At 40.2% G+C, this 14,551-nt stretch overlaps 1 protein-coding gene across 2 annotated transcripts; it reads right to left on the bottom strand.

Moving 5' to 3' along the window:
• Positions 1–1,233: 1,233 nt before the first annotated feature.
• On the bottom strand, positions 1,234–13,196 carry LOC146518536 (protein polybromo-1-like). Of its 2 annotated transcripts, none has more exons than XM_085161002.1 (29): positions 13,047–13,196; positions 12,819–12,916; positions 12,554–12,701; positions 12,301–12,450; positions 11,210–11,326; positions 11,056–11,124; positions 10,870–10,968; positions 10,706–10,791; positions 10,529–10,614; positions 10,203–10,419; positions 9,739–9,880; positions 9,455–9,549; positions 9,073–9,352; positions 8,580–8,685; positions 7,847–8,486; positions 7,543–7,754; positions 7,241–7,426; positions 6,975–7,132; positions 6,637–6,888; positions 6,408–6,553; positions 6,015–6,172; positions 5,728–5,911; positions 4,365–4,566; positions 4,074–4,275; positions 3,770–3,922; positions 3,126–3,287; positions 2,700–2,749; positions 1,813–2,026; positions 1,234–1,644 (listed from the first exon to the last, which is right to left on the bottom strand). In XM_085161002.1, exons 1-29 carry the CDS (start codon positions 13,185–13,187, stop codon positions 1,481–1,483), a joined length of 4,917 nt encoding a protein of 1,638 aa, XP_085017128.1. In that variant the 5' UTR covers positions 13,188–13,196; the 3' UTR covers positions 1,234–1,480. The 2 variants fall into 2 exon arrangements, with proteins under 2 accessions (XP_085017128.1, XP_085017129.1); XM_085161003.1 differs by having other exon boundaries at positions 3,126–3,284.
• Positions 13,197–14,551: the final 1,355 nt, after the last annotated feature.

Raw genomic sequence — 14,551 nt, 5'->3', positions numbered from 1 at the left:
CAGAGCAGGTATGAATGACGCCTGAGTGGCATCATTCAAGAGATTCTCACTCATAATGATTTCATTCATAATGTAAGCTAGGACATGTAGAAAAACTTTCATATTTAGTAAAAGATATTTATTAACACTATCTAATTACCAGCATATTTTTCTGAGTTGTCTCAATGGCTGTAGGCACTGGGATCTTGGTGGTTGCCTACGGTACAAAATGTCATCTATGTTTTGTTTTTTTTTAAATTCAGTTTCATTTCATTTCACAGATGTTAATAGAGGTTTACTAACTCTATGATATCCAAATTGAAAAATCTGTATGGATTTAGCATAATATATTAATCATTCATTGGAATCCAAGTATGCAAACTAAATATCACATATTTGTTTGTAAGCAGCCCTTAAATGTTTTCAAAGGTGCCTACTAAAAATTAAATGTAGGGGTGGGTTTAAAAAAATGATTTTCCGATTCAAATCGATTTTAGCTTGAATAACACAATATCGATTCATTAAATCCTGAATTGATTTTTAAATATAAATGTATTTTGCCAGAAACGGCAGAATCTCAGGTTAAAGCTCACAAAACGTTTTCAACAACCACCAAACCAGCAAATGAGAGCAGGCAAATGGACTGCGCACAAAGATGTAAACACCAAGCGCGGACCCGACGTCTCACGAGTCTCACAAGTGTCAGTACTGATAAATGATCAGAATTATACTATTTTTGACTGTCTAAGTCAAAGTGTGCATCACTTTAGTTCAAAGAACCAGCCAGATTTACTGTGAAGACTGGGTGGGGGGAGGGTAACTGAGTTTATTTGGGTACCAGCACACTGGTAATGAGGTGGAATGGCACACATGGGGCTAAACAGGTACTACAACAGTGCGTGGAGGTGACACTTGGTAAAATAGGAAGAAAAAAACCTCCTAATCATGGTGAAAATAAAAAAGAAGTGGCCGCACAGTAGAACAGGGAAGATAAAGTATACAAGAGAGTAGGGCCAAGCAAGGCAACTGGAAGAAATAGAAAAAAGGAAGTCAGTTTCTCTAGGCTAATAATAGGTCTGGAATAAGTTCAGCCACACGACCATTAGGAAAACATGATTCAGAGCAATGTGTAAAATGCAGGAGTGCAGCATGTGTTACTGAAATGTAATGGATACAGACAGCTGCTGTAGACCTCTCAAGTCATGCTCCTCAGACATAAACAAATACCAAATCAGTCAAGGAATGCAGCCGTGCTGAACTCTTCACATTTTAATTGTGAACGCGTGAAATCCTTCAGTACAGAATGACAGTCATTAACAATAATGCACTTTGAACAGCATATTTAAACTGTAAAACAGAAAACAGCATCAACACAGAAAGCAGCTTGTATGAATGCAAACATTTCTTTTTATTATGACAACACAAAGTAAAGACTTTTTAGTGAGCTTAACCCTCATCCTGTCTCACAGGTTTTGGAACAGAGGCTCGCAGTATGAGCATGCTACAGGTTGTGCATCTGACGGATGTTCAGGGTATCCCGCAGCATTAGGTCACGTAGTCGCCAAAGTGCATCTGCCATTGTCTTGTGGGCGCCCTTACTCTTCAGCCAGTGGGACGGCAGTCTGCTCTCTTGCTCTTTTGTCAAACGCACGTCTTGTTTTTGAACTGAAATTGCGAAGACATTAAATCAAAGATGAATATGAAAAAAGTACAATTAAAGAAAATATTGGTATTCATGGATAAGAAATACGCGCAGTATGTGGAGATATTTCTACTACTGTAACTACCTTTCTATGTAGGCTGAATGACTAACTATTGAAGTATAAAATGAACCTGAGAGAGCTTGGTCCCACTTGCTAACAGTTGAGGATTCTGCTGTAAGGCCCTCGATGTATCTCAGGTAAGCCTCAGAGTGGAGCACCCGCTGATTTTTGGCAGGCGGGGACACAAACACCGGGGTGGATGGCTGCTGCAGTGCAGGTTGTCCCATCTGAGCCTGACCAGGGTACGGTGGTGGAGCCTGCTGTCCTGGGCCAACCAAACCCATCTAAACATAACAATGCAGGAACTCCATTATTTCTCTGATTAAAACTATAATTCAGCTCAATGCCACTCAATTTCTTTATACAGCCCAATATCACATGTGGAGGTTGAAAGGGTTTTACAAGCAGGAAAAAAATATAAAAAGGACATTCACATTACATTTGATCATCATCAGTACTGACATGTATACAAAGCTATAAAATATTGGCAGCTGCCAGTGCTACCCCTCCTAGTAGATACAAGTATGGTATAAATTTCATAAACCTAGGTGACTTCCTTCTTGAATTATTGTATTTACACGATTTTCAGAAAGGTTGTCCTCTGACCTTAAGATCAAGGTCACCAGAATTCGAACTTGTCCAAAATTATTAGTAGATATACCTGTGGTATCAATTTCAAACTCCTGCGTCATCTCGTTCACGATTTAGCGGATCCTCAAACTCTGCAAATGGTATAAAGGTACACTTTCTTGGAGGGAGCTAAATAAAGTGCAAACATTAAAGAAGTTTTTCAGGTACTCTGTATTGAAGTTGTTTGATGTAAACTTTAAACCAATGACCTGATGATTTCCAGGCTTATATCCAAACACACATCTGCATAAAGGTTGCAAACTATACCTAGACACAAATCTTATATACAGTTTTAATGGATTTCTTTTTCAGAGCCCAACTGATTACCTGAGATCCATGAACACTTCCTGCTCCAGGTCCACCTACGCCATTGATACCTGTCAAGATATTAATCCATGACAAATTGGAGCCAGCCAAGTGCTACTGGTTTTTATTCCAAATACTATGTTAAAAATACAATACTAGAAATTAACCGGTGTTTTTAGGAATTTCAGAAATGCCAATCGTTAAAAAGATGATTACATGTGGATTTATTAGCATCATAAGCAAGGTTATGTTAACACATTACCATCAGGTCTGTTGGTAATGAGCTGCATAAATACCCAAGTCCTTGTTGAGACTATGCGCTCTCAGCTGTCTAGTCATCAACTTAAGGACCTCAGCCTATTGGTACAGGTAGCCCCTCCAGCAAGTCAGATTGGTAGACAGGAAGCAACTGCTTGACAGGTGGTGTGGCTATGACAGCACTCTTACCAAAGTATGGTATTCCAGGGAACCCAGGCATAACGCGCAGGAGATGTTGGGGAAAGACAGGCACCCCCATGTGATGTGGTGGTATGCCAGTCATACTAACCATGCCTTCAACATGTCCTTGCAGGGGCATCATAGCTGACCTATATGCACCCATCCTACCTTCTTAGGAAGGAACAGTAGTAACACAAAACAGCAACATGCATTAGTCAAACATGCATTCACTACCAGGCATGCAGTTATATGTTACTATATAGTTTAATCATAAATGAATGGAAAAGGTCACACAAATGGGAAATGTGCATGAAATCGTTTTAGTGTATGTGCAGCATGGCCAAGCATTCATTTTACCGTATAAACCCTTAAATGGTGTATACCACCCTTTCATGTGTAGGACACTCCATGATCCAATTGAAATGCAGATTCTACGATTTTTATTATGTGTCTGGGTGATGCATAATGGGTGTTATGCACAATTTAAGTTTATGAATTAGGTGAAATAATGTTAGAGGCAATATAAAAGGAAATCACAGCAAAATGAAAACACAAAAAATGAAATTGAAAATGTAAGTAATTCTAGCAGTTAAGCTTCTTATTCCGGCCTTGTAGTGTGCACTGGGGATCCATCTGCATCTATGAGGGGTTACCTGACACAGGCGTCATGCTGGGATTTAGCATCCCCATGGGGGTTGGGGGAGGCACCACCCCCATCAGTGCCCCTACTGGGGTACCTGCTCTAGGGGACGTCTGATGCTGGGCCCTCTCACGTTCCTGTTGCTCAGCCACTTTTGCTGCTCGCTCTGAAACACAAGAAATATAAGTATAAGGTGTTAACTTTATCATTCACAATTCGTGAGCCATAAATAAGTGGATCGATAGATTCAATCAATCGATCCATCAATCCATCTCTATGCTATTAACTGAATAGGAATATCAAATAAAAATACTCACCTTCATACTCTGCTTTCCTGGAACTGTCCAGGTTCCTCCACTCTGTGCCAACCAGGCGGCTCAACTCCCCAAAGGAAAAGTCTGGGTGCTGAGCTTTTATCACCGCTCGCATCTCACTGCTGAACAGGATGTAACCGCTCATGTTGATCTTCCTCTTTGAGCCTTCCTTCTTTGAAAGCCCTTTTATGGACTTTGGTGTGGACTGTAACCAATCAAAGGGGAATAATCCGTAAAAATACCGCACAATTATTATTGCTCAAAATTATTTAAAATAATTACTTTCATACTAACCTGCGGAGGAGTGTAAGGCATGATATCCATGTCACTAGACATGGAAGACTGCATCTGTGGAAGAGTCTGCTCCCCTAGCTCGCCATCATCATCCCCAAGATCCTCTAGCTCTTCATCAGTCATGTCAGCAAACTTAGCTTCCAGTTCCTCAATTTTCCTATCTAACAGAGGGGATGGCTCCTTCTGGGGTACTATAAGCTTCCTGTACAAGACATTCAGTGTAATTTATTCTTCTTTTTCAAATAAAATCTTCAGTTATGAAAAGCTTGCTAATTGATTTAAGTTCTCCTTTCAGTAACTCAAATACATACATGGATGGCAGTAGAAAATTAAAGCACACCGAGAAATGAAAACCATCCAGTATGAAAAGATCAGCTGTCTCTATGCAAACTATGCCAGTCTTTAAAACAGTTTGGACTAGGGATGGGTACCGGTATCCGGTGCCATGATGGCACCGGTTCTGACATAAACGGTAGTAACCAGACCGAAAAGCAGCGCACATTTCGGTGCTTTATTTTGGTGCTTTTTTTTCCCTGAGATGTCACACACTTTTGATTCCAGCCAATCATTTTACCTTTGCAAGCGTAGTAGGTGGGCCCAGGTACGTACGTTCTTTTAGAGCAGAGCTACAGATTAAAAATGCCCAAGGCGAAGCGGTCAAAGTCTGGCTGTACTTCACAGCAAAAGATGCAAACTCAGCAGCCTGCAACAAGTGCTTTAAGCTGATACTGTGATACTGTGCAAAGGAGGTAACACCTCAAATCCGATGAAACACCTGGCGACGCATAGCGGGTTTTTTTTAAAGCCCAGAAATGCACCGTATTTGATAGCTTGCTGCGAGACATCACACCGAGCACATCTACTGCGGGTGGGTTGCCTGTTATCGGACCCGGAGTTAGCAACATCCCCCAAAAACCCGAAGAGGAGAGTATTCCCTTCACCCTGGCCAAAAAGGCTAAAATGACCAAAGGAAAAGTGGAAAACAGTTAAACATGAGAGGTTTTTGGACAAAGTTTGTGTTTTTTCCATTGTTTAAGCACTGCTTCCAGCCAAGAGTGATACCATAAATCCCCTATAGCTGCAGAAAAAGCTAACATTGTTATCTTTTTACAAAAAAACAGCTGAACATGAGAGGTTTATGGACAAAGTTTGTGTTCTTCATTCTTTAAGCACCGTTTAAGCACCGGCACTGTTTCAAAAGTACCGGTTTGGTACTGGTATCGGATAAAACCTAAACGATACCCATCCCTAGTTTGGACCAATAAAACATTTATTACTTCGCTCTTTAACACTTAATAGCTGAGACGTCTTGATTTTTCACCAACCAACAATGATAGGCATACATAGTGTACAGACTGTTCACCTAAAATAGTAGATTTCATCTTCCAGCACCTTCCCAGAGAGTGAGAAGCGCTTCAGACCTTTGAATTTCTTCATCTGCTTCTCACTCTCAATGTAGCGGCTCTCACAGAGCAGAACGTTCTCTTCAGGCACTTCAGTCGGCCGACATGACAAATAGTCTTTGAAGGACGACACGACACACTTTCCTGTGAAATGAGAACAGATTTAATTAATGCTTTTAAGGATTCTTCTGATAATGTTATCATCATAAAGTAGTACACAAAACTGATGGTGTTCTGTTTAGGGTACCTATGATGCAGGTCATGGGACAAGTCTCCTCCAGGTTGCTGAGGAACACTTCCTTCTTATAGAACATTTTTGTGGGTTCGTGCTCCGTTTCTTCAGGATGAATAAAGATGGGACCAAAAAAGTAACCTGCTCCATCGCGCATCCACATTTTCTCAATCCTGTTCAATAAAAAATATAAAAGACGCTGTTTTTTAAGCATTTGATTAACTATTATCAGCATACAAACAATAGAGTTTCAATTATTATAACTGCAGGGAAGCATGAGGCATATTCCAAATGGCAGATTGAATTGTAAGCATCTTTATAACTAAGCAAAAATATTAGAATTATAATATATTATAATACTAAGTTTTGTCTGTCATAACGCAACTTTCACAGGAGCAGCTACGCTACCTGCCAACTCGGTGGGGCACAAGTCCATGAGAAGCGATGTAAACGAAGTCTCCTACTTTAAGCCACAGGTTGTTGTAGCAGAGTTGCTCGTAGTACTGACACCCTGGCTCCCCATTGGTCACATCCAATGGCACATCTTCCCTTTCCTGCAGACACAAATCATTTTGCTGACAGCGAGACTTATATGCACACTACCAGTTTTTATAGAAGCAGTCAAATCGCTATTTACCTTGTCTATTATACCATTTGTAATCTTGCTTTCATCTGCAATCTCTGGTGGCTTCTCCTCCTGTTTCTGGGCAAAAATGGATGCCACACGGACTACAGGAAGGGGTACCTCTCTGGGAACAAACCGAACAGAGCTCAAGGGCATCGTCCACATCTTGATCTTCTTGAAGGATTTGGACTTGGCAGAGTAACGGGACTCACAGACATAAACATCCTCCGCTCTGAAGCCTTCAGGATGAAGCTTGAAGTATTCCTTCAATGAAAAACGCATTTAAAACACAGCCGCCATAAAACAAAACCTATTATTAATCTAAAAAGAACAAAAAAGCAGTGAATTACCTTCACAAACATGACCACACATTTTCCCATAATCTTGCTGACAGGAGCTTTGTTATAATAGTCACTCTTAAAAACTTCCTTCTCCAGGAATTTCCTTGTAGCCAGATGAAATGTTTCATTTGGCCTATAGAACCAGCAGCCATACAGCCACTTTTCCCCTGTGTGTATAAGCGGTAGAAAAACTTACTCAGTTTTACTGCCTGAAAATATCTATATGATTTTTTGTTTTAATGACAAAATAATTTAATTAGTGTTGAGAGACTGACCGGTGTTGTCTTGCCAAAGACGCTCAATGTAGATTATATGGGGCTGGAGGTTAGGCTCCGCAGGCTCCACGTACACGTAGTCTCCCACATGGTACATACTGTCCTTGAAGCTGCAGTCCTGACTGTATGTGCGCTGTAGGCCCGACTGCCATGATCCTCCAACAGGATCCTCCCTCTTCTCTGCTTCTGTGAATTCACCACATATTCAGCAAAACAAGGCTATATGCACAGATGCATGGTAGTCTATGATAGCACTTTTTATGGACTTTTAGTTTGAATACATAAAGTGTTTGACAGAATACCGATTTTCTCCTCTTCTCTCTTAATTTTGTCCTCTTCAAACTCCTTAGGAAGCTTCTCTTTCTTCTCCTTTTCAACATCACTATGCAGATGTTTAGAAGTATAGCTGAGCGCTGGGGACATCAAGATCTCTCCGTTCTTACACAGTTCATCTCTGATACGTATGAAGAACTGCTGCAGCTCCACAGCATCTTCAAAGATCTCTGAGTCTGTCCTGTAATGAACAAATGGTGTAACACTAACTTCTGCTTTTTTTAATAATAAGCACTGATTTGGTTTTGTGCACAATGTTCAGCAATACTTTACCGATTCAGTCTTCTGGCCTTCTCCAACACTTCAAACATGTGGTCCTGAAATACATCCAACCTCTTGTAATGGCCTCGATCCACATTATTTCTGATAATCTCAAAATTGAGCGATGGCTTCTCTGGGTTAGCGGGATCAACAGCTGGGATCTCAGCGAGTGAATCGCTGTAACAACGTCCTTCATCATCTTGGTGGCCGAGCACAGAAACAAAGAGGCTGCGAATGAGTTCCTGGATGAGGCGAGGCACATCGGGTACATGGGCATCCTCTCCTCCCTCCAGGTCACGCCTCGTCTCTAACAGCACCCTGTGCAGCAACAGAGCGTCGCGGTAAATCAGAGACTCTGGCTCATTGTAAGTGCAGGCGTTGTTGAACATGAGCACCAAGTCCTCAACCAGAGCATCTACATCCTGGTACTTGTTAGCCAACATGTGGCTCCTGATCTTCTCCATGTCCACAGGTTTCTTGATGGCAATGTAATAGTCAGGCAGCTCAGCACGAGAAGGCAACCGCAGGAAGATCGTGCTGAGACGACGGCCCCGCTTATCAGTGTAGTTCTTGACAGCTTCATACAGTTCATGCAGTTTCTGCTGTAGAGGTGTTAAATACTTTGACTTCTTTAGAGTAATGCTGTTCTTTCCTGCAACAGAAGTAGGAACATTTCTAATTCTTGACAGATAAGAAATTTACATACTTGCATATATGGTTTGATTATGTTACTTGAGTGACATACTTATTTTCAACTTTGGGGACATCATGTCATCATCATCAGTTGCTGGGCCAAGCTCTTTGCGCTTGTCTTTCATGATCTTCTCTAGGACGTCTGCATCGTTGTAGACCTACAGATACAGAAGTTCAGGGTAGACCCCCTCTAGGTTCAACCTCTGTGTCAAACAAGCCAACTTTCCTTTGATTGGCTGCCCCTTGCAAACAAAAGATTTGAAGTGGCTCCGCTGACAGAACTGCGTGGCTTAGATGATGATATCAAAGATATCTGGTCTTAATAAATAAAGTCTGAGCTTCAAGCTCATAGGTGTGTGTATATGATTGAAAATAATTAAAAGCTCAAAGGAGACCTTTGATTTTTGTCATACTATCTACTCTAATAGTGAAAGAAGGACTTGTCTTCAGGAACAAGAAACAAATCAGCTTCTTTAACTTTAGAAAATATAGAACAAATAACTGGGATCTCTAAAATGTATCAAAAAAAGGGAGGCGCATCAAACCTGAGAGCCTTCCTCATTGTAGTGTCGCGCATTGCGGAACATCAGCTTCATATCTTCCAGCATTGAGTCTTCGGTAAGGTACTTGTCTGAGCGGATATTGTGCTCTATGGTCCTCAGGTCCATTGGTTCCAGGATGACTTTGTAGTAGTCGGGATAGTCCTTCTTCGAAGGCTTGACCATGAAGAGGTCACACAATCTGCGACCAGTGCCGGCTTCTCGCGCCTCAGTCACAGCAGCAAAGAGAGCTTTCATCCTGTTTTTCTTCGTATTCTTCTTGTGACTAGAAACCAGAGAGAAACCACCAAAGAACTGTCACACAGGTATCCCCTTTCCAAGAAATAACCAACTTCAGAGAATTCAACAAGTACGTGACAAAGTGCACCTTTTTCTTTTTGTGCTACTGGTGTCAGAGGTGGCAGAGGAGAGCATGCTGTCTCCATCATCATCATCTCTCTGTAAAAGCTCCTTTCTCTTCATCTAGGTGAAAGGTGATAAAAACAATCCGGAGTTACAATAATTCTTTAACAAAAAAACCCAAAACAAAACACCACAAAACGGACAGAAAGGTGTAATCTTTAATAATCCATAAAGGAGCTCTTTTTTAAAGAGAATGTCCAAGCAAATCCAACATAGACGCACAACTACGAGGAACAGGCAGGCACTGACCTGCTGAATATGCTGAAGTTTTAGAGCACGCTTGTAGATGGAAGAGTGAGGAACGTTGTAGCGCTTGGCATTCTCAAACATCAATGTCAGATCTGAGTCGATGTGCTCAACACTCTCATACTCATTGTTTTTCATCTTGTTCCTGTGGGGAATTATGGGCTCTCACATTTGGGAAGGAGGGCACAGGAAAACTGAACTGTACAGTGAGTGTGTTTGATGCCACATTTTCCCACATAAGATAAAAAAGACAGGATGCAGGTGAAAAAAAAAAATAAAACAAATCATTGATGAAAACATTGAAGAACAAATGAGGAACAAAACGAGCTGATATTTGCCAATATAAGAAAATGAAGTTTTCTTTCTTGATTTCTTTAAATTCTGAACTACAAATAATTTTACCAAAATAAAAAAAAACAAGTTTAAGAGCATGAAAACCACACTATGAAAACACAGTTCTGTCATACTTGATCTGATGAAGGCAGATGGGCTGACTAATCTGGTGGTAGTAGTCTGGGTAGTCTTTCCTGGACGGTAGCTGCAGGAAAGGCTCAGAAATCAGCTGGCCTTGGCTGTTCCTGGCACCGCGCACAGCTTCATACAGCTGGAAGATGGGATTACTCATGTCCATGTTAGAGGTCATACTCTCTGCCTCTGATTCTCCCTCATCATAGTGGACAGACCCTGTCAAACACAGAAGGAGATAAATGGCTAATGGCACAATCTCTGTTACAACACCGTAAAGAGCAACTTAATCAACATCCAACAGTTTAACAATGAGATGATGATGTACCGGAGAGTATGCCTTCCTCATCACTTTCATACTGAAGAGCCATGGTGATAGCTGAGAGACGGTCTCCCTGTGCAGATCTTCTATTCCTTGCAAAGACAGACAGAAAAATTTAAAGAGCCGAGTCAAAACCACACAGTTAACACAACTTCTCTCTACATTATTCCAGGTGTTAAGTACCTGATACGAATGCTGGACTTGATTGGCTCTCCGTGTTCTATCTCTGACTTCTTTTGTGCAAAAATCTTTTTAATGGTGTTTGCATCCTGCAAGACAACAGCAAGTCACAAGTTAGTCTTGGACACCAGCAATAGCCTGCATCATGCTTTCAGATGCACCCTGACCTTAAACACCTGTGATCCAGGCTCATTGTAGGTTTTGGCATTCTTGACCAACAAGTCTATGTCCTTAGCCATGGCATTGACACTCCTGTAATGGCCCAACTAAAAGCAAAAGTATTGGTTGGACATTTCATTAAGAAAATATTTAAAAACACTAAATCAGAATTTAACAGGAAAATATAAGCGTACCTGAATCTTTTGAGCGATGATTTTCAGATCTATTGGTTCCTTAATGATGGCATAATAATCTGGGTATTGCTAAATGAAAAAGGCAAACTGCAAATCAAACTAAACAAACGGATTTTATGTTTCATTTTACAAGTCATACTCAAGGTTCTCGTACCATTTTGGAGGGAAGCTTCTGGAACAGCTCGCTGACAAGGCGACCAGTAGGCTCAGTGTACGACACCACAGCATCAAGGAGCTGCTCAAGGACTTCTTTCAAACAGGTAGGTGCACTCTGATATGCAAGTATTTACATCAGTCAAGCAGCAAAATACAGTATCATCTTAGTCATGCCAGCTGTAGACCATATAAACACTGACACAGTAAAAGATGGCTTTTAGATCTGTTACTGCTGGGACTGAGTTTAAAAGTCCTTAAAACAGATGAGCTAAATGTTTCACATGACAGAACTGCAACTGCAATATCTTCAGAAAAATTTAAAGTCCTATCCGGTCGCTACTTCTTCTGTTAAGATCAGTGTTAGTATCTTGGTATAAAGTTTACATAATGCATTAAAATTTAATCACACTTTCTATTAAAAAAATTTGTAATTCATGATTAATTTTCTCATTATTACTACACATAAAAGTGATCAGCTTTATTAACAAATTAACCCCTGGAGAAATCTTGCTGTTTAAAAAGCACAATGGCATTAATTGATCATTATCATTTTAACTGTAGGCTGCAGTCAGAAAAAAAAAGCAACAACCTGTTACTCTGTTGCTGCATTTATTGGTTAGTTTGCTTGTGTGACTCATATTTTAACACAGCAACCTCATGTTTGTAGATTTTTGGTTTTGGTCTTTTGGTGGGTTTAGCGCTGGTAAAATATTAAAAATAGCTGTGACGGTAAGCAAAGCAAATCAAATAACCTGAGTATAAACTTCAAATAGCCCAAATCAAACTTTTCTGTTTGCCAATCCCATGGAAAACCGAAACCCCAGTGAAATACTTCATACATATGCAAGTGTGGAACAGTGCAAAGAATGGGACACTCCAGTTGTTGCAGGGCTAATATGGCTAACATAATTTTTAGCTTTGATCAAAACTACACTAACTAGAGCTGTAGTAAAAATGCAACTGAGGGACAACCATAAACTGTAGAAACTTTGCTGATTACTAACAAAATACACTGAGAGCTAATTCAATACTGATTCTGGCCAGTAGATGGCTTATACTGAAGAATAACAATGTATCCCTAAAATGCACCTCATCTTCGGTAGATCCTCCAGGGTTGTCTTGTGCATCGTATCCATCTTCATCATCTTCATCATATTCCCCTCGCTGAACAAACTCATTCTTGGTGCGCAGGTAAAGGTCCCACAGTTTGCAGGCTGCTCTGTATTCTGGACTGTCCGACTACATTAGGGCAAGACAAATTAATTTTATGTTCATACTTTGGACCTTACACTTTCTTTACAAATATGTTAAACCATTTAGAGTAGAAATATCTATTTGTTACCTTATAATAAGTCTTTGCATTGTTGAATAAAAGTTGAAAGTCACTAGTTAGTTGTTCAACATCATCGTACTCCTCCATCTTTAATTTTTGCTGGATCTTCATCATGTCAATAGGCTGAGACACCACGTGGTAATAGTCTGGCTGATTCCTGTAGGGAAATTAGACTTTTTTTGTGATGTTTGTCTTCAACTTCACATTTTGGGATTGCTATTATAGGATTTTAATAATGTAAGTATGTCTAATGATCACTCATCCCTCTCATCACCTCCTTTTCGGGGCTCTAATGAACAGCTCACACAACATCCTCCCCTGGTCATCCTTGTAATCTCTGATTGTGTTGTATAGTTCGTGGCATACAGCAATCTGTAAGGCAAAATTTAAACACTTAAAAACACCCACACCCTTTTCATCATTAAATACTTACGGTCAGTGTGGCACTATAATTCTCACAGTTCATTTTTTAAGAAATGGTAACTGAAATTTGTAAAATTACAGGATCCACAGTAGGAATGTTTGAGGTCCTTCTCCTCTTTCTCCCAAATGAAGGCACTAACGACGAAGCCTGGCTATCGTCAAAATCTCCTCCACTCACACTGCTAGAGGGAGACGTCGCCCTTCTTCTTTTCAAGGCCATGACGAACCCCTGAGAAGACAAAGTCCAATTAAGTAACAGCATTTGGGAAATAATGCACAGAATGAACAGAGCTATACTCAGTTGTACTGTATCAGAAGCAGATGATAAGATTGTCACTCGTGAAAAATATAAACTGATATTAGGAAGTCAAAAGATTTGAAATGCCAGCTGTTCACGGCAGTGCTGCTGTGACTTTTCTTGGAGTCAAAAGGGATGAACATAAAATAACAATTTGACATGTGATTTCCTATACCTACAGATAACGTGGTCTCAAAATCTCACTAAGATGATTTCACGTATTAAACATAAAAAGTTGCCTTAAGGTTTAGAACTGGTCTCTTCCCCTTCTTGACAGAGCCTCTCATCCTTAAGCGCAACATGTACTGCAAATGGCGTGAAAAGGGCAGAAAATAAACACAAAGAAATCAGGCTCAAAGCATACAGTGTGGCTGTCGTTTTCTTGATTTAAGAAAAAAAATGCAGGTTTCTCAAGTATTCTGGATTTCTGGCATACACTTTCACTTTGAAAAACTAGCAATAAATGATGTTACTTCTCGTTATGGTAAAAGCAATTAAGTATTTAGTTAAAGGAGTCTCAGTAAAATCAAGAACGTCAGTGAAAACAATTTCCGCAAACGCTTTGTTGTACACACAACCACACTGTATGACTAATAGTTATGAAAATGATTAAAAATCTAAGCAAGTAAAGCTTAAATGAGTATGAGAATGGGGACCATGAGAGACTCCCACTGAAATGAGTGGTTGTTTATCAACTGTCACTCTGTGGGGGTTCAGCAATAGTTATTAGTATTAGTTACAGTAGTTCAGTTAGTAGTTACTAACTGAAAGTCCTTCCCAACTCAAAGTCCTTCCTCAAACCCACATTTTTTTCCTTTACACATGCACTCAACAGGCACTTTATTAGGTACATCTCGCTAGTACTAGGCTGGCCTCCCTTTTGCCTTCAGAAATACAATAATTCTTTGTGATGCCGATCTAACAAGGTGCTGGAAACATTCCTCTGAGATTTTGGCCCATATTGACATGATAGAATCACATACAGTGGGGCAAAAAAGTATTTAGTCAGCCACCGATTGTGCAAGTTCCCCCACTTAAAATGATGACAGAGGTCATTAATTTGCACCAGAGGTACACTTCAACTGTGAGAGACAGAATGTGAAAAAAAAAATCCATGAATTCACATGGTAGGATTTGTAAAGAATTTATTCGTAAATCAGGGTGGAAAATAAGTATTTGGTCAATAACAAAATACAACTCAATACTTTGTAACATAACCTTTGTTGGCAATAACAGAGGTCAAACGTTTACTATAGGTCTTTACCAGGTTTGCACACACAGTAGCT

The sequence above is a fragment of the Neolamprologus multifasciatus genome, chromosome 5 (assembly GCF_963576455.1).
Source record: "Neolamprologus multifasciatus chromosome 5, fNeoMul1.2, whole genome shotgun sequence".
Lineage (NCBI taxonomy): Eukaryota > Metazoa > Chordata > Actinopteri > Cichliformes > Cichlidae > Neolamprologus > Neolamprologus multifasciatus.
This window is presented reverse-complemented; position numbering and strand designations above follow the sequence as displayed.